At 45.3% G+C, this 25,010-nt stretch overlaps 3 protein-coding genes across 6 annotated transcripts in view; 1 reads left to right on the top strand and 2 right to left on the bottom strand.

Annotated features, from left to right (window-relative positions):
• LOC118510602 (dynein assembly factor 1, axonemal homolog) overlaps positions 1-1,542 on the bottom strand; it is an 11,016-nt gene extending 9,474 nt beyond the window's left edge. For both annotated transcript variants that reach the window (XM_036052610.1, XM_036052611.1), the window contains exon 1: positions 1,094-1,542. The gene's annotated coding sequence lies outside the window, so the exon portion shown is untranslated. The remainder of the gene's footprint in view (positions 1-1,093) is intronic.
• LOC118510606 (sodium/potassium-transporting ATPase subunit beta-2) lies at positions 292-25,010 on the top strand. Of its 3 annotated transcripts, none has more exons than XM_036052616.1 (8): positions 292-406; positions 2,736-3,238; positions 11,027-11,167; positions 11,235-11,357; positions 11,436-11,599; positions 11,670-11,780; positions 11,850-12,018; positions 19,562-23,691. In XM_036052616.1, the coding sequence occupies exons 2-8, from the start codon at positions 3,109-3,111 to the stop codon at positions 19,663-19,665; spliced, it is 942 nt and encodes a 313-aa protein (XP_035908509.1). In that variant the 5' UTR covers positions 292-406; positions 2,736-3,108; the 3' UTR covers positions 19,666-23,691. The 3 variants fall into 3 exon arrangements, with proteins under 3 accessions (XP_035908509.1, XP_035908508.1, XP_035908510.1); XM_036052615.1 differs by lacking the exon at positions 292-406 and adding an exon at positions 1,512-1,673 and having other exon boundaries at positions 19,562-25,010; XM_036052617.1 differs by lacking the exon at positions 292-406 and adding an exon at positions 1,552-1,669 and having other exon boundaries at positions 19,562-23,666.
• Positions 12,032-18,788, bottom strand: LOC118510601 (mucin-2-like). The gene has a single exon (XM_036052608.1). The coding sequence runs from the start codon at positions 18,565-18,567 to the stop codon at positions 12,100-12,102; it is 6,468 nt and encodes a 2,155-aa protein (XP_035908501.1). The 5' UTR covers positions 18,568-18,788; the 3' UTR covers positions 12,032-12,099.

Raw genomic sequence — 25,010 nt, 5'->3', positions numbered from 1 at the left:
GAAGTGGATGAGTTCCACGCTCACTCATCTCGAAGGAAATAGCCGAGAGGACACATCGATGGAGGCGCACGGTCGGTCATGGAAAAGCGGGAAGCGACTGATGATTACACAATCACTGGCGTCGCACAGTGGGCACGAGAAAATTAGAGCACCAACCCTTGCAGACCCTCGCTCGCGTCTCCTTTTTTTCTGGCCGACACCATTCCTGTGTGGAAGATTTTCCTGGAAAAATGGGAGCGTGAGTGGCGTGCGAGGCTGAGAGAGATGCAGCGTCCATGGGTTGCACACGCCACACACACTGGTGCCACTCACACGGTTGCCATTTTTTCCCCCGGAAGCAATCCTTGGGAGCCGTCGAAAAGGCCACTTGCATAGAGTATTCGGTTCTATGTGGTCATAGTAAGAGGTTAGCTATTTTCCGTGCCGAGCCTGTCGGTCTCGGTGTGAACTAAATAAGCTTTGGTGTCTTAGAATCTTTAGGCAAATAAGCAATTTAGACTTAGGAAAAAGGAAAAGTTCGTGATATTAAGGACATGTGACGTGCAGAGTTACAAAAATTAAAATATTTACTACGAGGTGTTATTTAAGGACAATTCCGGTGGTGGTAGGATTACTTGAAAGATCCAGTGTGATACATACAAGACAGAAGAACATTTACATAGCACGAGAAAAAAAGAGTCTAGGCAGAAAAAAAACAGTGGAAAACCTTTCTCCGCAAAGGAAATAATTATCGATCCCAGTGTCATAATTCCAGTGTCCTGAGCAGGGGTGCCTCCGTGCAGTGTGTGTGCGTGTGTGGCAAAGGGGTTTGCGACAGACGTCAGAGACATAGCCGTTATTATAAGGACCCCTTCTTGTGACGGTTACCGTCAAGCGAAACACTTTTCCGTTTCCCGATTTTAATGGCATTGATCCATAATGGACGATGGATTGCTGGCTCCAATCCGTCTACAGAACGTGCCTCCCGTCCGCTTTTGCGTGTGGGGTGGAGAGCCGACTTTTCACCCTTGTCGGTGTCCTCCAAAACTTTTGTCATACGAGAAGGAACGCGCTATCCTACTCTCACCTGATCTCTTACGTATCTGTCTCTTACCTTCTCGCTCTGTCCCGATACACCAACTACACCTGCCGTGTCCTTGTGTCCGCCTGGTGCTTGCTGGTGCTGGTGTCGCTGGTCTCTGCAGCGCCGATCGAACATCGACAAGCATGCGCACGGCCGGTTTGCGCGAATTTATTTCTTTTTTTTTTCATGTGTTCCGAAAACTGTATCTCTTCTTGTTGCTCTCTCGAAGAGCTGTAGCCGAGAGTTGCGAAAATGCTCCAAACCGAATGGTGGAGCTCACAGTTTTCCGTGCTGGAAAGTGAGCACGAGCGAGCGACTTCAAATGAGAGAGCTCGTCTTGCACTGTAAAATGGCAATCGTTTAATGCGCGCACGCGAGAGAGAGAGAGAGCGAGAGAGGGCACGGTTTTGTGAGCGATGAGATGGCTCCCCATTTTTTTCGCTCTCGCAACTCTTCGCGAAGGGTTGGTTGGATAAATAACCAAGGCAGTTGGCAGCGTGGTGACTCGTTTTCAGAACCGCGACTGAATCGGTTACAGGCGTATCGTAGCTGCTGGTTCGAGCGCGTTTTCTACCGAACGCACTCTGAAAAGGTGCTCTACGCTGTGTAGGTACGTGGTGTGTTGGGGTGCGCGGATGGTGGAGCTTTGGTGAAGGGAGCTGGGATGAGTAGTGGGAGGACTTGTGTTACAGTTACTACAGGATGTTAAGTGTTCGAGTTTTTATGTGAGGTTACCAAAGTGAAGTTAAAATATTGGACAAAAGCAATTGAAAGGCAGTGGCTTGGTCTATAACTTGAATATTTAAGTGACTGTAAAGAAACGGAGTCGATTATACATTATTGTGCTTTTTCTATATGTGCTTTTATGTGTGTGTGTATCTGTTTTTGTATGTCTGTGTGTGTGACTCGGGTGTTGCGAGAGAAAAACTTTTCTGGAGCAATTGGCAAACCCTGCAAGGACACTAGCGGGAATATGGAGAGCTTTCACCTTCTGGAGAGAGCAAATAGATGTGTATGTGTGTGTGTGTGTGTGTGTGTGTGGCGTAAGAGACAGTTATCTGACATTTCTGAGTTTTCAAAAGAGTTCGTAAGAAATTTAATAAAACCAGAAACACATATCATCCAAAAGAATTGCGTTCATCTCCACTTCAACTTAAGAAGTTCAGTTAGAGTTCTGAGAGCGATTCCCGCAGGATTCGTTTCCACCTTGAAAGACGATGAAAATTGAGTACATGCAAACACACACACACTTACATATAAACTGTCCCGATTGTTAGGTGGGGGGAATCGGAATAGGGGAGTCGTGGTTGGGGTGGAGGTTCCGAAGGGGACAAGTATGACACCATAAAGACGTGCGCTCGCGCACCATTGCCTTTCGCTCGAAGGTGGTTACATAAAAAAGTCGTATCGGTACATTCCCGGTTGAGGTCCTGTGCTGGAGTCATAATCCTTCCAGTGCCAGCTACTCTCGGAACACTCTTGAACTATTACTTAATCACCCTGTTTTGGAGACCAAAGATCCTAACCTATAATCTAAAATAACGCATTTTTTTTTAATCTACATTTCTCTTTCCTTCCTGGTGATTCTGTCCTGTCCAATCGATGGTTGGTGATCATCATCTGACATTTGCCTGGTATCGTCGTCGATCAACGCACCGCACCGCAATTCCAGTTTTGGGGATCAGAGTGTTCGGGTGCTGGGAACGAGTTTGCTGCTGTGTGCTGTGCGTGTGTGTGTGAGCGTTCGCGCGCGTGTTTGTGGATAACCGAGAAAGCGGAAGCGGAAGAGCGAGCGCAGTAGAGCGTGCGAGAGAGCGACGAGTGATTGTTTGGAGTTGTGGAGAGCATCGTGGAGTGGGGCATCGAGTTGCAAACTCCAGAAGGGAGGAAGGAAAAAAGTGTGCCGTGTGCGTTGGTGCTCGAGAAGGATCAAAGATCGATCGATTTTTCGGTGGGGGCCAGTAACGGATCAACAGGACAACAGACCACTGCCAAGCGTGTGTGTGTGTGTGCACAGCATTAGACAGCAGTAACAGCAGCAAACCATGGCGGACAAAAAGGTAGCGGAACAGTACTATGCCCCACCGCCCAAGCTGGGCAAATGGGAAGGATTTAGGACGTTCCTGTGGAACAGCGAAACCAGCCAATGCCTTGGCCGTACCGGATCCAGCTGGGGTAAGTAGCGGCGATACAGATAGATTGTATTAGTAGTAGTGCTTGCCACAATGCCATCCGTCATCCTGTTCTGTGCGCCCTATATCTCTGTGTCGAAATGGGGCGCAGCCATATTGGATTTTTTTTGTGTGTATGTGACGGGATGTCACAGCCAGCAGAGAGAGAGAGAGAGCGAAAAAGTGCCCCGACAAGGGCACTAAGCTTCACTCCTTGTGCGATAGTACAGCAGCGCCATCCAGTGTCCTTCCGCGTTACTAAGCGTACGGACAGAAGGAAGTACTCGCACCAGTACGCGACCACACTTACCTTGGTGTTAGTGTCACCCGTGTCATGAGAGAAAAAATGACGGGCGATCTAAGAGAGAGAGAGAGCGAGAGTTAAAGAAAGTGATTTTCTCGGCGAGGGTTTTCACTCACCTGTTTTACTCTCTCTCTCTCTCCCCATCTCTCGCGTCAAGCCGTTTGGTGGAAAGCTGGTTACATAAATTTTTACTTTTCCAACAGCCGATGGACAACGATTGTTCTTTGGCGCATAGTTGGGCACGTATTAATCGCCTTATGGAATTATTGGGCTGGGAAGGAATGGTTTAACAGATTACGCTGTTTGCTGGCATATGGAGGTAGTGTTACGGGTTTTAAGTATGCAACAGTACTCGAACGATGTACTGAGGGAAAATTGGGAATATTCTTGGGAACTAAAAGAAAAACCCCCCCGACAGGGAAATCAAGCGTGCAAGCACACACACACACACGGTCATGAATAAATTATGTTACGAGGTTGGTTTGGTGATGGATTATCTAGCCTTGAAGTAGTGGTTCCTGCTAGGTTTTGTTGCTATCCTGTTCACCAAACAAACAAGGAGCTAGCAAGGATAGCGTTGAACGTCTCGGCAATAGCAGCCCTGAGAAGAGGAACGCTTACGCAATCTGCAAAGGTGTGCCAAGTATTCGTTTTTGTTTGGAGCACGTCTCGAAGGGTTGTCCTAAATCCTTTTTCTTCTACTTGTAGCTAATAAGTGCTTAAATTTTTCTAAAGAAATTTTGAAAAGGGGTGCGTAACTATCAAATTAAATTTATTGAAACGAGCTCTTCAAAGCTCTCACGCTACTACTGATGGCGGACTGCATACACCCGATTGAAGTATGATTGACTCGGGCCGTCTCTGGCCATGTATTTCTGTATGCCTGTGGGTGTGTGTGTGTTGAGTACGAAGGCAGTGTTATGTAATCGTCTTCACACACAGTTAGCAGCCATCCTGACCTCGAACGGTAAAAGCTCGCATTCGCATTCAACCATCATCAGCATCGTGGTGAAGCGACGCACCTTATGAAGGATACGCTGCGCCCCAGTGAGAGGAAAACACAACAACACCGTATCTGTTTAATTTTCTACCAAAGCCTTACCAATTATCGTAATGCCGTGTAGCGAGCGTATGCTTATTTTCTCCGGATGCGGCCACGTGAAGGCGATACGATACGAGGTCGGAACTGGATCATTACATAAGCACCAGCTCGTCCGAAGTAAAATCGTTGACAATGCTGAAATGAGATATGCATAATTTGATAACCGTATGAGCTTAATGGCGATTCATGGGACATGGAGCATGGGATTTTTTTGCTGTTAATGAACTTGAGAGGCGTCAATGGTTTAAATTAGTTGGACAAATAATTGGAGCAATTTTGACGAGAAAGGAAAAAAAACCCTCACTTTGTGTCAGGCTCATTAAACATGGGCATTATTTGTGATATGTCCAGTCAAAACTGCGGATTATATAACCTCTGTAACCTCTTAAAAAACTACAAAATCTGATTGTTTGCCTTCGATCGCCTAATGGCATCATAAAAATGCTTCGGCTCTTTTTGTAGTGCCCTTTATTGCTAATAAAATTTTCAAACGACACAGTCTGTACGATGTATGAGTAAGCAATTTAAACCAACGCGTCACTGGTACGGCCCAATGTTGCACAATGTAGAGTGGTGATGAACGCTGGCAAAGCTATCGATACCGAGACACCATACCGCCGACTGAGACATAGTTATGCACCGCAAACATATTTGTTATTTAAATTGAAGCGAATTGAATTTCAATGCTGCAAATGGCAGCGAGCGAGGAGTGTATGGGGCAGGGTAGCTTGTCGTCCTCTTGGAGGAAGGTTTTAAACCCTCCCCGCAAGAGCCTAGAGCATTGATGAAACAATTAAAGAGGTTAACGTGTGCGTATGTGTGTCAGTAAGCGCGTTGGGGGAATTGCTAGCGGATGCTACTGCTGGTGATACTACTAGTGACAACATATGTCAGCTGACCTTTGACAGTTGGAGTAGAAGTCTCCGAACTCCATACTCCCAGCAATATCCCCAACAACCTTCTAGTTGGAAGGTTCTACAAAACCCAAAAAACGATTAAGTTACGAATCCTATTAAGCACCAAACGATCGATATTGGCCAATTCTGGCCAAGCATGCTCCATGCTGGACCCGCCACACCACCAACAATGAGCTTGTAATGGAGACCGTACAGAGCGTGGTACGGTACGTACGTACGTGTATCATCCAAATACCAAATTCTACCACGGAACACGAACGGTTGCGCACCACGGTTGCTAAATTTAATACTTCGTAAACTTGGCCCCGCCAACAACTTGCCGCAATTTCGCTCCAACAACTTGCCCTGGCGAAGGCCTAAGACATCGTGGACGGTTCAGACGGTTTTACGATGACATGATCCCGGTGGGAATGTATGTGTGTGTGTCTGTGTGTATGCCGCATTGAGGGGGGAGGGCCCAGTTTCTGGCGGAACTACCAGGCGGACGTTCCATGAAAAAAGAGCGAAGGGAGGGAGTTCCGTGCGCCTGCGCCCTACCTATAAATAACCGTACACTTTACTTTTTCCAATAAACGATATTTTCACCCTGAAGGTCTACATGAGGGAAGACTGTACGGGTCGGGTATGTCGTGGAGATGTTCTTGAATCATCTAAGCAAAGCAAAAAGTCCCAGTTCCACCTTTTTTTTCCACCCCTAAGGTGTGTGATGGATGAATTGTTTGGTAGAAGTTATAGCCTACCGTGGCGCTGTGTTTGGCGAGATTTATCAAACCCTGAAGTCTATCCATTCGCCGCTCGACTCTAACCGATCGAACCGGTTTAATGGGTATTGCAGTTGAAGGGACGGCGGAATGTTGGAGCTGGGAGGTTGTTTACACAGTGCCATTCTATCGGGAAGGTATCATTATGGCGTGTAGTTTGTTTTCTCCAATTGAACACGTTCGTTCTAGACTGCTCAGGGCGGGGGGAGAACCGATCAGCGATTCTTGCAAAGCCTTGCCAACACAGCTGTGTAGCTGAGAGCTCTCAGACCGGGTTTGTGTTTTTGCAAATCTACCGCACTGTGTCCAGGCTTGATTGGAGTTGGAAGAAAACGGTAAAGAGAACGAGCTTAAAACCATCTCAGCAAAATCTGAAGCTGGAACCAGTTCTGCAAAAATCCCGCCGATGTATATCTTGGCGAAAGCCGAGCTTTTGTACCCGTTTGGAGACTGCTTGTTCGACCTCAAAACAAGTACTCGCCCAGATGTCAGCAGATGTCTACTGTCCACGCAGGGGGAGGATTTTTTTTTTATGCGGGGATTACTCTCCCGTCAACACACGCTGTTCCACACCAGACGCCTTGAACCAGTTGTTGTAATGGTCTCTGCTAAACAAAGTTATAAATATACATAACGCCACGCCACGCCAAGTAATGACGTTTGGTGGTGGTCGGCTCCTGCAACACCTCTCACGTCCGTCCATTTCGGGTTCGCTATTCATTTATGCCGATCGAGAGACCTTCCGCGGGCAAAGAAGTCATCCGAACGTAACGGCTCACCAAAATCGCAAGATCGCACACATTGCTGACGTTTGCAGAGTGTATGGACGTGAACGTTACTCAGAGTTCAGCAAGCTCGCGTTCAAGATATTGGTGAGAGACGAGTCATGAGCGTTAGCGCATGATCTTGTTTTTGTTTTCTTTTACGAAATGGCTTGTGGGCCCCAAAAGGAGGATTGGCGAAGTTTGTTTTATTGAAGTGAAGCCGTTCCTCCTTCACTCCAGGAAGCCTACAGGAAGGGTTTGTGAGGTCCGAAGTCTTAATGGCTTTCGCACGTTCCGGTAGGTTTGCCTACGTCTAGTGTTCGTGAAACAGGATACAGCTCTTATCGACCTGAGGAATCTTTTCCTCCAGCACGCACTACGAACGAACGAACCGGAAGCGAAGAAGCATTTAGTTCCGTTTTTTTACCACTTCTCTCACAAATGAAAGGGATGGCCTCACAAAACAGAAGTAGATAGCTCTTTTTACCGGTTCCTCATGCGCATTATGGGAACAACAACCACTGATGGGTACGATAAAAAAGAAAAAGAAAAAAACGACGATGATGATGATAATGGTTGCCTGATGAGGTGATCGAATATCGACGATAGTCGACCATTATCAAGCATACCATCGTCTGTTTGTAAAGGGCAAACACAATACATCGCCCCGAGTAAGCCGGGGAAGGCCATGAGATATGATACTGTTCTGTCTCCTCTAACCCTTGCCACAAAATGCAAATAGGTTATCATACATGGCGCCCTCTACCGGAACCACTCGATACTCCACGATCACTGCTCGATAACGGTGTCCCAGAAGCGTAAGGCAGCCAACTGATAAAGGCTTGTCATGTCCGCCCGCTACTGGAGACGATATCGCGTCAATGAATTCCATGGCCTCATTCGCTAACCCAATGAGTCCCTTCCACTTCACTTCGGATCGGCCTGTTTGACCAGTGCTTGGCGAAATTTTTATCAGCAAACCCGCTTTGGCAGTTCTGCTTTCGGGCGGACCTTAGCCATAACTTATTCCATGACCGCGGCACACCGAACGTGACGAACGTTCTGAATGATTCCCCCCTTGAAGTTTCTGGCGCTTGTAGGCAGTTTTATGTTTTTTTCGGGTTGAATGTGTGTGAGTATGTATTTTTTTCTGCTGTCTAAACAAACACAAACAATGTTTTTAGTGGGTTGTGGTACTGTAAACACAACACAATATCGTCGAATGAGAAGCAGAGATAGAGGGAGAGAGAGAGAGAGCGAACGAGCGAACGAAACGTGCTTTACTGTGAGTAATAGAGTTCTGGTTTTATTTTGTTATTTTGCTTCATTATCAAGTTTTTCGTACAAAACAGTATCGTGCACGGGATTCCCATCTCCAATTACTGGCTTGAGTTGAGATTTTTTTTCTGAAGACTGTTGCTAGGTCTTATACAATTCAAAAAGGTGCCCTTCTGATGCGATTTTGTTTATAAAAAATAATATTTCAAACAATTTTGTAGTGTTATAACAAGCTCCTATCAGACTCGGCGAGGGCGTAATTTCCTTCATAATTTCATATAAAGTCTATTATCGAACTCTGCCCTGTAACATTTTCAAATTACATCCACTTTTAACGGAGTAAAAGAAAACGTTCTTCGGAGACATCTTTCGAGGAGCGATGCTCGTCGCCGTCCACTCGCCTAGACATCTCAATTTAACTTCGAGTCAATTCCCCAACAACACGCAACATATCCACGGCCCCAGGACACACGCAACCACGCAGACAATTAAGCGTGCCGGGTTGGGTTCAATTAATTCTATGTAGAAACAATCAATAAGCATTAATTTCAATTGATCTCCGATGCGATACAGAGTACGGCCGTGTACTTGTTGGGGCACTTTTCAATAATCGATCCAGTTAAGCCGATGCTGCCAAAGCGAGCCGAACCGTCAATCGGTTCTACGTCATCAATCACGGCCGGGCAGACTCGGCACTTCGCGTTCGCGTGCACAGCGAAGCGAGAACCGTTCGGAATGATTTATGAAGTTGGGTAGAACATTATTTTCGCTCTGTAGCTTTTACTGGATTGGAAGGTAATAGTTTGTGGCATATAGAAGAGATATTTACTCTTTGTAGCTGTTGGAGCGGGTTTATAGAACAATTAAAAAGGAATCCCTAAATAACGACACATAGGGAAATACAGTGACAGGTTCACCTGGGAAGTACCCCTGGAGTACCCCTGGGTTTACTCCGTAAACACCCCGACTAATCCCTATATGGTCAGAACCAGACGGCAACGATAACAATTTAAATTCCCCATCGAAGCACGTGTGCGTGTTCTTTGACAGTTTTGCCCCTTCTTCACGACAATCGAAGCAGACGGGATCTCCATGGTGATCACTGCTCGCCTGCGCTATCACTACGCTTATTAGCACGCTTCATTTGTGCGCTTGTGCTGCTCAGTACACAGACTCAGCCATTTCCAGTTCCCCGTCCCATTAACCCATTCTCGCCAGACCCCCCCCCCCCCCCACTCCCCTGAGGACAGTCAGTTTTCGTGTGACCTTCTGTTTCTGTGGGACGAGATTCCAGCGGACTGTAGCTGCCGACGGGTGTCAAGGCGACCTTAGCCAGTTAACTAACGAGGGCTATGGGGCAGAACGGCAAACGCAATCGTTAAACAGTCGTCACGAGCGGGCGCCTTCGTGGTGCGCGTTCGTGTTAATTGCTGAATAATGATTGACGGTTATATCTTGTTGATGAAAATTGATATTTTTTTGACAGTGTGTCTGGGGGTTTGTGGATGGGCAACGCACCAAAAGAACTGGTGATAGAAGAAGATAGTTAGAAAATACAGCAAAAAAAAAAAATCAGTTGATTTGATACAAGCGTTGAAACTACAATTTATTCGTATCTTCATATCAGAACGGTAGCTGTCAAAAGCTCGAACGCGCTCCCGTTCTGTAGGAGCAGTCTCACTGCTAATAAGATTCTATCCTGAAGGCAGCCGGTTATGTGCGCTCGAGAGCCTTCTCGACAGTCTGCTCCCCGCCGGGGGATATTCTATTCAGCAAACATCGCGCATTCCCGGGTTGAATAGGCTGGGAATGGCAGCCATGATTGTGCTGTCATGGTCAGTGTTTTGTGAATGCAGCAAACAAGCCTGCAGCTGTCAGGTCATGCATGCCGTCGTGTATGGCACGCTTAGATACACGGGTTCGGCACGGGCACGAACATACCCGCCATGGATGTGGGAGTGTGTGTGATATAAGCAGGCAATAGCAGGCTCCTGGAAAGTTCCATCCAATTCCAGCACGTCAAGAATGGCCCCTGGGAGTAATTTTCTTTTGCGGAGTATAAAAATGAAGGCGCACAAAGTGCATAATGGATGAGTCAGCACAACCTTTCCGGGGGATTAGTGTTATTGCAAGTGGAGACTACTATCAATCAGCAAAGTTCTGGATTCAATTACAAACACTCCTCCTCCGAATGGACCGTCCTCTCTTCAACTCTTTGACATAAACTGTATCGGTACCGGAACGGCGTGCTGCAGATGTTTTGATATGATTATGATGAGCTGTGCTCTTTTTTCTTTTGGGAATGTGTCACACGTGGTATTAGTGACGTAAATGGTGTTGTTTCACATGTTTCATCTCGGGCTGTCACATGCACATCCATTCGGCCTCATGCTCCGTGTGCTGTATCGCAAACGAACTAACTATTTATAGAAATTCACTTAAGCTGATGAGGCATACGGAAAAATAACCAAACGATGGCAGAAGCATGATGGGGCAACATGTGCCCGCTCCATAATGCGGGATGACGGTGGTTTCGTTCTGTGCTAAATTTGCATATAATAAATATACATATTAATGTGCGTCATCGGAACACGCACGAAATGTCAACACTAATGAAGCCTTCATTAATCGTCTGTGTGTTTCTCGTTTTGTGCGATCCCTTGCAGCGAAAATCCTCTTCTTCTACGTGTGCTTCTATGCTGCCCTGATCGGATTCTTTGCCGCGATGCTGGCGGTGTTCTGGCAGACGCTAGACATGCAGATGCCCAAATATCAACTTGACAGCTCGCTGATTGGATCGAATCCAGGTAAATCGGCTTCTGCCTTCTCACTTTATCTTACACTCTAAAAAAAACTTCTCGCTTTATCTCACAGGTCTGGGCTTCCGACCGACACCTCCAGAGTACCAGAATGTGGAGAGTTCGTTAATCTGGTACCGAGCCTCCGACAACGGCAACGTCGAGATCTGGACCAAACTTATCGATGAGTTTTTGGAGCGTAAGTAGATGCAGCATGAGGCGGGCCACCAAACCCTCTGAACCGGGTCCCTAACGAACCTTTCCGAACCATTTGCAGCTTACACGCTAGAGGAAGATAATCGCGTCGATTGCTCGTTCGACAATCCGCCACCGGAGGGCAAGGTTTGCAAAGTTCCTATGACTAACTGGTCTCCGTGCGTCAAGGATAACAAATACAACTTTAAGAAGAAGAGCCCATGCATATTCTTGAAGCTTAACAAGGTAAGGCTCGATCAATCGCTATCGACAGGACTCCCTGTTAATCTTCCTTTGATTTCGCCACCCCGCTTAGATCTACAACTGGGTACCGGATATGTACAATACCTCTACCAACTTGCCGGAAAAGATGCCCGACGATCTCAAGGAGCACATCCGTGGCGAGGAAGCTCGAGGAAACAAAAACGTAAGTTACCTGCGGCATCCTAGTCTTTGGACATTTTTTTTTATTCCTGTCCACCTGTCTCTCGCGCAGACTAATGTGGTTTGGGTTTCCTGTTCCGGTGAGAACCCTGCCGATAATGAGCACATCGGTGCCATCCAGTACATCCCGCGTCGTGGATTCCCCGGATATTTCTTCCCGTACAAGAACGTTGATGGATATCTGCCGCCCGTAGTAGCGGTCTACTTCGAAAAACCAAAGAGTAAGTATTGTAAATGAGTGATGTTTGCTAATGGTTTACTTTATTTATCCACGATCATAAAAGAAGAAAATGCTTGTGAAACTAGTATGAATGTGAGAAGAAAAACTTTCGTGCCTTTTTGTATGCAAGCTGAAGCTGATCAGAGATTTTTTTCGGGGTCGCAAACCCCTCCGAATGGGTTTGACCTGTTCGCGTTAGTTTGTAGCCGAACACAAGCTCTGGATAAGAAATGTAACTGCCTCTAGTTGTAATAAGCGTATTCGGGGAAGTAGCGATGGCCTGCCATTTGTTGGTGCTGGTGCCAGCACGTGCGGTGGTCGACGGGAAACGGGTTACGGTGGGAAATAGCGTAATTGTTGGTCTCGTTGAAAATGATTGTGTGGTGGATGGTGTTGATGTGGATATTGTTGTTACGGAGGCAGAGGACATTGCAGCGGTTGATGAGCTGTTAAACATCGGAGCCAACGATGAAGTGGTTTCGGTAGCTCTGGATGTAGACGTGGAGTCAGAGGTAAAAGTATTGGATTCAGGCGTTGAACTTGTAGGAAATTGTGTGAGGCTAATGGTAGAACTAGGTGTAGTTGGAACTGGAGTGGTGGATGCAGTTGGCATATCAGTAGAACTAGCAGTTAAGCTGGTGGATTCAGAAGTTGTAGAAGAGGCAGAGGTCGACTCAGTTGTGGCTGATGTCGACAAAGTAGAAGCATCTTCTGTAGAGCTGATAGAAGCAGTCGTAGTGGTCGACTCAGTTGTGGATGATGTTGAAGGAGTAGACGAAACTGTTGTAGAGCTTGTAGTGGAAGGATCTATAGAAGAAGATGTAGACGACTTTGTTGTGGATGACGTCGATAAAGTAGAAGATTCAGTTGTAGAGCTGACAGAAGTTACAGCAGTCGTAGGGGTCGACTCAGTTGTGGCCGATGTTGCAGGTGAAGAAGTAGCTGCTGTAGAGCTGCTAGTAGCAGGTGTTGTTGATACGGTTACTATCAACCCAGTTGTAGACGTTGTGGGCATTACAGTAGAACTAGCAGTTGAGCTGGTTGTGGCAGTAGTTGTTGAAGAAGCAGTGGTCAACTCAGTTGTGGACGATGATAAAGAAGTCGAAGGAGCTGTTGTAGAACTACTAGAGACAGGCGTTGTAGCAGTTGTAGTAGTTGACTCAGTTGTGGATGGTGTTGCAGGTGAAGAAGTAGCTGCTGTAGAGCTGCTAGTAGCAGGTGTTGTTGATACGGTTACTATCAACCCAGTTGTAGACGTTGTCGGCATTACAGTAGAACTAGCAGTAGAGCTGGTGGTGGCAGGAGTTGTTGAAGAAGTAGTGGTCGACTGAGTTGTGGACGATGATAAAGGAGTCGAAGGAGCTATTGTCGAACTACTAGAGACAGGCGTTGTAGCAGTTGTAGTAGTTGACTCAGTTGTGGATGGTGTTGCAGGTGAAGAAGTAGCTGCTGTAGAGCTGCTAGTAGCAGGTGTTGTTGATACGGTTACTATCAACCCAGTTGTAGACGTTGTCGGCATTACAGTAGAACTTGCAGTAGAGCTGGTGGTGGCAGGAGTTGTTGAAGAAGTAGTGGTCGACTGAGTTGTGGACGATGATAAAGGAGTCGAAGGAGCTATTGTCGAACTACTAGAGACAGGCGTTGTAGCAGTTGTAGTAGTTGACTCAGTTGTGGATGGTGTTGCAGGTGAAGAAGTAGCTGCTGTAGAGCTGCTAGTAGCAGGTGTTGTTGATACGGTTACTATCAACCCAGTTGTAGACGTTGTCGGCATTACAGTAGAACTTGCAGTAGAGCTGGTGGTGGCAGGAGTTGTTGAAGAAGTAGTGGTCGACTGAGTTGTGGACGATGATAAAGGAGTCGAAGGAGCTATTGTCGAACTACTAGAGACAGGCGTTGTAGCAGTTGTAGTAGTTGACTCAGTTGTGGATGGTGTTGCAGGTGAAGAAGTAGCTGCTGTAGAGCTGCTAGTAGCAGGTGTTGTTGATACGGTTACTATCAACCCAGTTGAAGACGTTGTCGGCATTACAGTAGAACTAGCAGTAGAGCTGGTGGTGGCAGGAGTTGTTGAAGAAGTAGTGGTCGACTGAGTTGTGGACGATGTTGAAAGAGTAGAAGATTCAGTTGAAGAGCTGTCAGGAGTTATAGCAGTCGTAGAAGTCGACTCAGTTGTGGACAATGGTGTAGAGCTGTCAGGAGTTACAGCAGTCGTAGAAGTTGACTCAGTTGTGGACAATGGTGTAGAGCTGACAGGAGTTACAGCAGTCGTAGAAGTCGACTCAGTTGAGGACGATGGTGTAGAGCTGACAGGAGTTACAGAAGTTGTAGTAGTCGACTCAGTTGTGGACGATGTTGAAGGAGTAGAAGATTCAGTTGAAGAGCTGTCAGGAGTTACAGCAGTCGTAGAAGTCGACTCAGTTGTGGACAATGGTGTAGAGCTGACAGGAGTTACAGCAGTCGTAGAAGTCGACTCAGTTGAGGACGATGGTGTAGAGCTGACAGGAGTTACAGCAATTGTAGTAGTCGACTCAGTTGTGGACGATGTTGAAGGAGTAGAAGATTCAGTTGAAGAGCTGTCAGGAGTTACAGCAGTCGTAGAAGTCGACTGAGTTGTGGACGATGTTGTAGAGCTGTCAGGAGTTATATCAGTCAAAGAAGTCGACTCAGTTGTGGACGATGTTGAAGGAGTAGAAGATTCAGTTGAAGAGCTGTCAGGAGTTACAGCAATCGTAGAAGTCGACTCAGTTGTGGACGATGGTGTAGAACTGTCAGGAGTTATATCAGTCGAAGAAGTCGACTCAGTTGTGGACAATGGTGTAGAGCTGTCAGGAGTTACAGAAGTTGTAGTAGTCAACTCAGTTGTGGACGATGTTGAAGGAGTAGAAGATTCAGTTGAAGAGCTGTCAGGAGTTACAGCAGTCGTAGAAGTCGACTCAGTTGTGGACAATGGTGTAGAGCTGTCAGGAGTTACAGCAGTCGAAGAAGTCGACTCAGTTGTGGACGATGTTGAAGGAGTAGAAGATTCAGTTGAAGAGCTGTTAGGAGTTACAGCAGTCGTAGAAGTCGACTCAGTTGTGGACAATGGTGTAGAGCTGACAGGAGTTACAGCAGTCGAAGAAGTCGACTCAGTTGTGGACGATGTTGAAGGAGTAGAAGATTCAGTTGAAGAGCTGTCAGGAGTTACAGCAGTCGTAGAAGTCGACTCAGTTGTGGACAATGGTGTAGAGCTGACAGGAGTTACAGCAGTCGTAGAAGTCGACTCAGTTGAGGACGATGGTGTAGAGCTGACAGGAGTTACAGAAGTTGTAGTAGTCGACTCAGTTGTGGACGATGTTGAAGGAGTAGAAGATTCAGTTGAAGAGCTGTCAGGAGTTACAGCAGTCGTAGAAGTCGACTGAGTTGTGGACGATGTTGTAGAGCTGTCAGGAGTTATATCAGTCAAAGAAGTCGACTCAGTTGTGGACGATGTTGAAGGAGTAGAAGATTCAGTTGAAGAGCTGTCAGGAGTTACAGCAGTCGTAGAAGTTGACTCAGTTGTGGACAATGGTGTAGAGCTGACAGGAGTTACAGCAGTCGTAGAAGTCGACTCAGTTGAGGACGATGGTGTAGAGCTGACAGGAGTTACAGCAGTCGAAGAAGTCGACTCAGTTGTGGACGATGTTGAAGGAGTAGAAGATTCAGTTGAAGAGCTGTCAGGAGTTACAGCAGTCGTAGAAGTCGACTCAGTTGTGGACAATGGTGTAGAGCTGTCAGGAGTTACAGCAGTCGAAGAAGTCGACTCAGTTGTGGACGATGTTGAAGGAGTAGAAGATTCAGTAGAAGAGCTGTTAGGAGTTACAGCAGTCGTAGAAGTCGACTCAGTTGTGGACAATGGTGTAGAGCTGACAGGAGTTACAGCAGTCGTAGAAGTCGACTCAGTTGAGGACGATGGTGTAGAGCTGACAGGAGTTACAGCAATTGTAGTAGTCGACTCAGTTGTGGACGATGTTGAAGGAGTAGAAGATTCAGTTGAAGAGCTGTCAGGAGTTACAGCAGTCGTAGAAGTCGACTGAGTTGTGGACGATGTTGTAGAGCTGTCAGGAGTTATATCAGTCAAAGAAGTCGACTCAGTTGTGGACGATGTTGAAGGAGTAGAAGATTCAGTTGAAGAGCTGTTAGGAGTTACAGCAGTCGTAGAAGTTGACTCAGTTGTGGACAATGGTGTAGAGCTGACAGGAGTTACAGCAGTCGTAGAAGTCGACTCAGTTGAGGACGATGGTGTAGAGCTGACAGGAGTTACAGCAGTCGAAGAAGTCGACTCAGTTGTGGACGATGTTGAAGGAGTAGAAGATTCAGTTGAAGAGCTGTCAGGAGTTACAGCAGTCGTAGAAGTTGACTCAGTTGTGGACAATGGTGTAGAGCTGACAGGAGTTACAGCAGTCGTAGAAGTCGACTCAGTTGAGGACGATGGTGTAGAGCTGACAGGAGTTACAGAAGTTGTAGTAGTCGACTCAGTTGTGGACGATGTTGAAGGAGTAGAAGATTCAGTTGAAGAGCTGTCAGGAGTTACAGCAGTCGTAGAAGTCGACTCAGTTGTGGACAATGGTGTAGAGCTGTCAGGAGTTATATCAGTCAAAGAAGTCAACTCAGTTGTGGACGATGTTGAAGGAGTAGAAGATTCAGTTGAAGAGCTGTCAGGAGTTACAGCAATCGTAGAAGTCGACTCAGTTGTGGACGATGGTGTAGAGCTGTCAGGAGTTATAGCGGTCGAAGGCGTCAACTCAGTTGTGGACGATGGTGTAGAGCTGTCAGGAGTTACAGAAGTTGTAGTAGTCGACTCAGTTGTGGACGATGTTGAAGGAGTAGAAGATTCAGTTGAAGAGCTGTCAGGAGTTACAGCAGTCGTAGAAGTCGACTCAGTCGTGGACAATGGTGTAGAGCTGTCAGGAGTTACAGCATTCGAAGAAGTCGACTCAGTTGTGGACGATGTTGAAGGAGTAGAAGATTCAGTTGAAGAGCTGTCAGGAGTTACAGCAATCGTAGAAGTCGACTCAGTTGTGGACGATGGTGTAGAGCTGTCAGGAGTTATAGCGGTCGAAGACGTCAACTCAGTTGTGGACGATGGTGTAGAGCTGTCAGGAGTTACAGAAGTTGTAGTAGTCGACTCAGTTGTGGACGATGTTGAAGGAGTAGAAGATTCAGTTGAAGAGCTGTCAGGAGTTACAGCAGTCGTAGAAGTCGACTCAGTCGTGGACAATGGTGTAGAGCTGTCAGAAGTTACAGCAGTCGAAGAAGTCGACTCAGTTGTGGACGATGTTGAAGGAGTAGAAGATTCAGTTGAAGAGCTGTCAGGAGTTACAGCAATCGTAGAAGTCGACTCAGTTGTGGACGATGGTGTAGAGCTGTCAGGAGTTATAGCGGTCGAAGGCGTCAACTCAGTTGTGGACGATGGTGTAGAGCTGTCAGGAGTTACAGAAGTTGTAGTAGTCGACTCAGTTGTGGACGATGTTGAAGGAGTAGAAGATTCAGTTGAAGAGCTGTCAGGAGTTACAGCAGTCGTAGAAGTCGACTCAGTCGTGGACAATGGTGTAGAGCTGTCAGGAGTTACAGCATTCGAAGAAGTCGACTCAGTTGTGGACGATGTTGAAGGAGTAGAAGATTCAGTTGAAGAGCTGTCAGGAGTTACAGCAATCGTAGAAGTCGACTCAGTTGTGGACGATGGTGTAGAGCTGTCAGGAGTTATAGCGGTCGAAGACGTCAACTCAGTTGTGGACGATGGTGTAGAGCTGTCAGGAGTTACAGAAGTTGTAGTAGTCGACTCAGTTGTGGACGATGTTGAAGGAGTAGAAGATTCAGTTGAAGAGCTGTCAGGAGTTACAGCAGTCGTAGAAGTCGACTCAGTCGTGGACAATGGTGTAGAGCTGTCAGGAGTTACAGCAGTCGAAGAAGTCGACTCAGTTGTGGACGATGTTGAAGGAGTAGAAGATTCAGTTGAAGAGCTGTCAGGAGTTACAGCAATCGTAGAAGTCGACTCAGTTGTGGACGATGGTGTAGAGCTGTCAGGAGTTATAGCGGTCGAAGGCGTCAACTCAGTTGTGGACGATGGTGTAGAGCTGTCAGGAGTTACAGAAGTTGTAGTAGTCGACTCAGTTGTGGACGATGTTGAAGGAGTAGAAGATTCAGTTGAAGAGCTGTCAGGAGTTACAGCAGTCGTAGAAGTCGACTCAGTTGTGGACAATGGTGTAGAGCTGTCAGGAGTTACAGCAGTCGAAGAAGTCGACTCAGTTGTGGACGATGTTGAAGGAGTAGAAGATTCAGTTGAAGAGCTGTCAGGAGTTACAGCAATCGTAGAAGTCGACTCAGTTGTGGACGATGGTGTAGAGCTGTCAGGAGTTACAGAAGTTGTAGTAGTCGACTCAGTTGTGGACGATGTTGAAGGAGTAGAAGATTCAGTCGTTGATGAAGCAGTCGATGATTGCGTTGTTGTCAGAGTAGAAGAAGCTGTTGTTACACTGGTAGTACCAGACGTCGTAGAAGAAGCGCTGGTCGACTGAGTGGTCGATGTTGTCTGCATAGTTACAGTTGTAGGAGTTGGAGCACATTTCACAATCACTTCCACATTGCTTCCTATTATGAACGATCTTTTAAGATCTTTGATCTCGATCGTCACGTACAGTTGCCCTATTCCTCCACGTACAATTTTCACTGCCAACTCCGTATTGTATCGGTGAGGCGGTGCCTCAACTCGAATGTATTTGATCTGGTTCGGAAGGGGCTGTAAAATGCATAAAATGGTGATTGAAAACATCGTTGAAATTCACTTTTTGAAGCCATAATGTTGCCAAACCACAACACTCACATTATCGAACGTAAACACGACCGGATTGCGCAGACCTTTAAGAATGCGTTTTTTGTAGCATATTTCCTGCTGCACATCGGGCGTTCCGAACGACACCACATTCGCACTAACACAGACACAATACGCGCACAGCAGCAGTGCGGCGGAAAATAGCTGCAATTCCATAATCGTTGCACCTTACCTTGACCGTAACCGACAGAAGACTGAACGACCTCGGAGGTGATTTTATCGTTTCACCTCCAAAATTACAGCATCACCGCAACAAACCGGTTTAGCTGCCCAAAAAACAACAAAAAAACATCTCACAACGGTAATTGCATTCTTGAGCGGAAGGAAAGTGCGTATGCACTTTTATGCGAGATGCAACTGATACCGTTAAGCGGCAAGGAACTGTGTCAATGAAACCGGTTTTGATTTTTTGGCAGAACAGAACCGGATTGGGCCGGTGTTTATGAAATACGGCCTTTTACTTTTCAGGGAGGGAATTCGAGAGTTCAAGGGTTACGATCGTTCGATGCGATGGTTTGTTTGGCCTGTTCTTCGTTTGCATTCGAGATAACCTTTTGGGTGGTTAGACACGTGTCTCATGCATTGCATACATTTCGGCGCAAAGAAGCAGTTAGATTAAATCAACTACTAGATGTATAGATAATCGCTAGCGAAATGTTTAAAGCAATGTATTAATGCATTCTCTCCTTTTCCCTTGCAGCTGGCGTCCTCATCAACATCGAGTGCAAAGCCTGGGCCCGCAACATCATGTACGATCGGGCCGAGCGAAGAGGGTCCGTTCATTTCGAGCTGATGATCGATTAAATCGGCACGCTCGTAACTCGTGACCGTGTTTTTGCAGCAGCGAATTACCACCAAGCGGGTCATTTCGCGCACATTTCGCCGGGCGCACGTGTTATCATCGTTTTTTTATGTTTTGTTGATGTAGAGAGCAAAGTTAGGGCGCGACCGAACTGCGACCGTCGGTAAGCGCGCGCACGACAGCGAGCGAGAAGGCACAAAGCAGGCCTAGGAAGAGTATCGTGTATGAGTTTATGAGCTAGCGTTAGGACAACCGCAGAACAAGCAGCAGCAGCAGCAGCAGCAGCAAAATGTAGTACGCAAGCAGCCACGTGGAGTAGTCCGGTTTTGTTGGAGCGGAAGATCGTCGAAATTGAAGTTTGTGGAAAACAAACAAACGCAACGGACGAGCGTGCAATACCAAAAACATACCGAAGCTAAACAGTCGTAAAACAAAGCTGGGAGGGCGCGTAATCAAGGGCATAAATATAAACAGAAGAAGAAAAAAAAAACCAACCACATTGTAGTAGTCGACGAGATCGAGAGTGTGTGTGTGGCGTAATCGTTTGAATCATTTGGCTAGGCATTTTATACTTTTCCGTTGGCGTACTTCAGCCCGCCAGCGGTTGGCCAGAAGATTGTTGTATGATTTTGTTATTGCAATAGTATACATAATACCCACGTTAAAGCAAAAACGGGAAAAGAAAAGCAAAAGCAGAAACTATTAATAAAGGCGAAAACAAAACAAAACCCAGTCAAAAGGATTTAAGACCATCGTAATAACTGTAGGTAAGTTGTACAGCTAATTGCAAGGAAGAAAACACACACACACAGAGAACAAAGCAAACGCAAATTCAAGAAAACTCCCGTCGCTGGAGGCATTCCGCTCTCGGCTTCAGCCATGTAAGGCAGGGAGGCTTACAGAAGAAAATCTTTAAAAAACCCTTACCGACTTCGATTCGGCGCGTACCCCGAACGCGTGTACTGTACGCGGTAGTCGCAGGAGAGCGAATGTGTTCTTTAGGTGCAGATGCTAGATATAGTGTGTAACAGAAAAATCTACAAAAGGAAACCTTTCCGTAAAAAACTCTCTCCACCATCTTACATACACCGAAACACCCGCATAGCATGATGATCTCGCTGGCAAAGCAAACATAGCAAAACTAGGACCGAATGGTATACAGCAGGGCGAGAACCGAGAAGAGTATGGCATAGAAACAAGGGAGGGAAAGCTTCCTTAAGCCCTACGAAAAAAGAAAAACGGTTTCGGTTCGGCTACTCCATTCGCATCTGCGTCGTCGATTCGCTTTCTTGAGCCTCCCAGGTAAAATAGTCTGCAAATTGTAGATCTCTAGTTTGAAGCGCCCGTCGTACATCAGCAAAATGAGCATCAACCAACCAAAATGGAGCAATGTAGTTTGTATCACACACTCACACACACACACACACGCTAAACTTTCTTCTCGTGCCGTACTCACAAACAGACATACATAAACACACAAAAACACACACACACGCTGTGCAGTGGCCCCGATGGCCGTATGGGTATACTCCCGTTTTTTTTTCTCAAAACACACCATGTACGATGTACTACTACTAGGCAAAGCAGCTAATGGAGAATAAAATAAATTAATAAAACACACTCAAAAAAACAAAAATCCCATAAAACGACAACCAAATGGACGGTTTTCTTTTTCATCTTGATGACGGTACGCGCCGTACTGTCATCAAGCTTTGTAAGCGTGTGTGCGTACTTATTGCGTCGCGTATTGTAGTAAGTAGCGATTTAAATGAAGAAGAAAAAACAAACAAAATGGAGTAGCTCCGTAACATCGACGTGCGCTTTGTTTGAGTTTAGGTGAACAAAACCAAACACAAACAAAATGGTAGCGTGTTCTGCTAGTAAGTCGTGTAAGAAGTAAGCAACACCCTTACTCAAAACAAAGGTAATAAAAACCATAGACGGGCCTCTTTCTATTCTGTATCACTCACTGCCCAACCAACATGAATACGTTAAAAGGAGAACAAAAAATCGAATGAAATAATAAAAACGATAACCCTTACGCTGTGTAATGTGAAGCTGGCGGAAGTTTATAGAACAAATGAAACAAATGAAATGAAAACGACAACAATGATGCGAAAATGTTAAAAACATATAAAAATCGAAATGAACGATCGCAGCAGCAAAACGTGACATCAGTTAATTCGTTGTATAGAAAAAAGATCTAATCTAAAAACCAACAGCAACAAAAAAAATCGTTAGCAAAAATAAGTTATAAAACACAACCTATAAAGCGCGAACCTAGTGTTAAAACAAGAGAAGGAAAGAGAGAGAGAGAGCAAAGAAACAATGATGTCGAATGAAGGTGGTGATGGCAATGCTTTAACGTGTTAGTTCAATATGCGGGGCCTGTTTCTTGTGTTCGTTGTGATTGTTATTATAGTCGCCAATTTTTAAAACGATATTACTAGACACTCGGATACTAGGACACTCGGACACTAGGCAGGTGACGGCAGTGACGTTGAAAAACATCACTTGTGATGTTTATCTTCCTAGATTGAATTCTTTCGCTTTAAAATCCAGACGCCATGCTTCGGTCTAAATGTTTAGGAGCGGCTCTTTCACATGTACTGGAACACCTGTCTTAAGGAGTAGGCTTCTGTCACACCGAAAATCTTTGATAATTGTCCGTGCCTGCGTGTGCGTGATTGTGTGCGTGTGTGTGTAAATGTTTGGATTATTTGTCAAGCTTAAGCTGCATCAGCCGAGCTAGGTTAGGGTTATGTTTTCACAATAAAACAATGTATCGAACGTGTTTGAAGCGAATCTATCCCTGTTGTCACTTGATTTGGTGTTCCATTCTGCTGGCATACTTTGCTCGATAACTTGGAGCACAATTATCTGGTAGGAGATGTATACTTAGAACCATGCCATAATTGGCTATGGTTGCCACTAACACAGTTTATAATTGGAAGTTCGATTCTTCACGCAGAATATGTGAGATGAAAATGAGAAGAGGTAACTGTACCTCCGTTCAGTGACTTCAGACTTGAGTGGAGCGATGAGGCTCACAGAATTAACACACTCAGCCATTATCCACGCACACATACAAGACGCGCAGGATCGAAAAGTGGTTTAAATAGGAGTGTAATACTCTAATAGAACTTATCGTCCTTTTTTCTCCGAGCTTGAAGGCATCTGTGTAGAACACACACACATTAAAACGAGTTATAAGTATTTTTTTAACGAATATAAAGTATAACAAATCGAATCGATCGAATTGAAGTAAACGACACACACACACGATCGCACAAGGATCGCCCAAGCACGCCCATTTTTGTTTAGGCTAAGTATCTAACGGCAGCGAGCAAGCGAACTATTTGTTTAGCGATACCGTTTGCATCCATCGTTTGTGTAAGTGGTGTACGTGGTTTGTTAAGTTTACGGGGGTGACATTTGATGGCCACCAGCCTGTCAGTCTGTTTTTTTGTCGATCGTTCGTGTTTGTAAGGCGCGGCACGCTGCACGCATATACGCATATAGAAATATATATATAAATAGGTATTAAACATGTGTTTTGCACTGGCAAGGTGTGTGGTTGGTAGGTTTTTTATTTACTTTAATTTCGTTCCTTATATGCATCGGCTGCGTACATCCTTACATCTGCCCAAACATCTGTCAAGCCCTATGCCGCATGGAGGAGAGCACATGTGTAGTTATTGTGCGAAAGTTAGTAAGAGCTAAGATAAACGAAAAAGTGGAAGGAGGATGAAAAAACAGCATACAAAAAGAAACAACCCCTAAACAGAATATAGCGCTAAATTTTAATTAACATTAACGTTACAAATGGTAAAAAGAAGAATAAGACACATCCGCAAAACCTGCGGGAAGGAATAGAAATCTCTAACTTAGCGAAAGAGAGATGCTGAAACAAAAACAAAAAAAATCTATTGTTAGTCGAGAATATTTACTAGGATACCGATCAGTTGATGGCATAAGTGAAGTAAAAAAAAAAAAACACACACACAATCCCAAACAACTATACACAATCTACACAACGCATACAAAACAAAAAACAAAACAGATGATAATGAATAAAACCTTCTAGATATAAACAAAGCAAAGCAGAAAACAAAAGAAAGCAAAGAAACATGCCGTTGAATAATAAAAGTAAAAGTAATACATTAAAAAGCAAACAAAAATCAGAAGAGAAGCCGACAGGACACACTTAACAGCAGACGATCTTTATTTGCAATACTTCACAGGCACACACACATAGACACTCGAGGACACGCCTAAACCGTGTGGCGCACACGACCATTTGCACACGCCACATTTATATACACGAGCACTCACACAAACACGAACAAAACACACACACACACAAATTAGTTTAAATATACCTGTCGTTGGGTAGTGTCGCTTTTTGAAGATCTGTGGATTGGAGAAAGAGAAGGTAAAATAATACAAATCACGCAGAACTAGCAGGTTTTGCAACAGAAAAAAAAAAACAGACAAACAAACAAAACACCCAATACCACATTACTTAATACTATAAAAAAAAACTATAAAACAAAAGAAAGCCCAATAAATTGCAAACAAAGAAGAATGATAAACAAAGTAAAGGAAGACCCAAAATCGTTAGAAATTCGAGAAACAAACAAAAGAGGAGAAAAAAGAAACAAAAAAAAAACATAAAAAGAGATGAAAATGATCCAAACGCTTAAGCGAGTAAGCGTTTGTAAGTGCAGCTTTTAGTTTCTTTTCACAGACACACAGAAAAACAAACACACACACTTTAATGGGAAGCCATGCGGGAATGGGCAAGGAAATAGTTGAAAAAAGTAATAAAATAAAGAGAGAATTTGAAACAAACAAAGAAAGGCTACTCGACGGAAGGCTATCGAAGATCTATTTGAGACAGACCACCCACCACATTAATAACACAAGAAGTATAATCGAAAATTGGGGCGTGACGGTAAAGTAAAGGAATGAAGTGTAACAAACAAAAAGAAACAAAAAGCATAAACAATTGAGAGGTAAAATTCTTTTTTTTTTCTGTTAGTATGCAACACGCAACACGAAAATGAGCGATTGGAAATGGCCGATGGCGATTGGTTTGATCGGGAAAGGTTCTTTAGGATGGTGGAAGAGATCGAAGTAGGTGGTGAGAAGGCGAGTGGATGGAAAGGGGGGCAAAGAGTGCAGGGGTGAGGGAGCTGGGGAAGGAACATCACATCATAGCAATGGTCACAGAATGGTGGTAGTGTGAAGCGATGAGAGGGGAATGGATGGGCCGGCTGGAAAAAAAGGAATGTAAAGCTATTAAATCTTTTTAATAAACCAATTATTGAAATAAAGAAGAAAA

Source organism: Anopheles stephensi, chromosome 3 (assembly GCF_013141755.1).
Source record: "Anopheles stephensi strain Indian chromosome 3, UCI_ANSTEP_V1.0, whole genome shotgun sequence".
NCBI lineage: Eukaryota > Metazoa > Arthropoda > Insecta > Diptera > Culicidae > Anopheles > Anopheles stephensi.
The sequence above is the reverse complement of the archived record's forward strand: the minus strand, read 5'-3'. Positions and strand labels throughout refer to the sequence as shown.

Bases quoted from the DNA above. Each gene is read 5' to 3' on its own strand.
- LOC118510601 (XM_036052608.1), bottom strand. From the start codon at position 18,567: ATGCAGACAACATCGACCACTCAGTCGACCAGCGCTTCTTCTACGACG.
- LOC118510606 (XM_036052615.1), top strand. From the start codon at position 3,109: ATGGCGGACAAAAAGGTAGCGGAACAGTACTATGCCCCACCGCCCAAG. The intron at 11,358-11,435 runs GTAAGTAGATGC...AACCATTTGCAG, and splicing joins TATCGATGAGTTTTTGGAGC to CTTACACGCTAGAGGAAGAT. The intron at 12,019-19,561 runs GTAAGTATTGTA...TTTCCCTTGCAG, and splicing joins CTACTTCGAAAAACCAAAGA to CTGGCGTCCTCATCAACATC.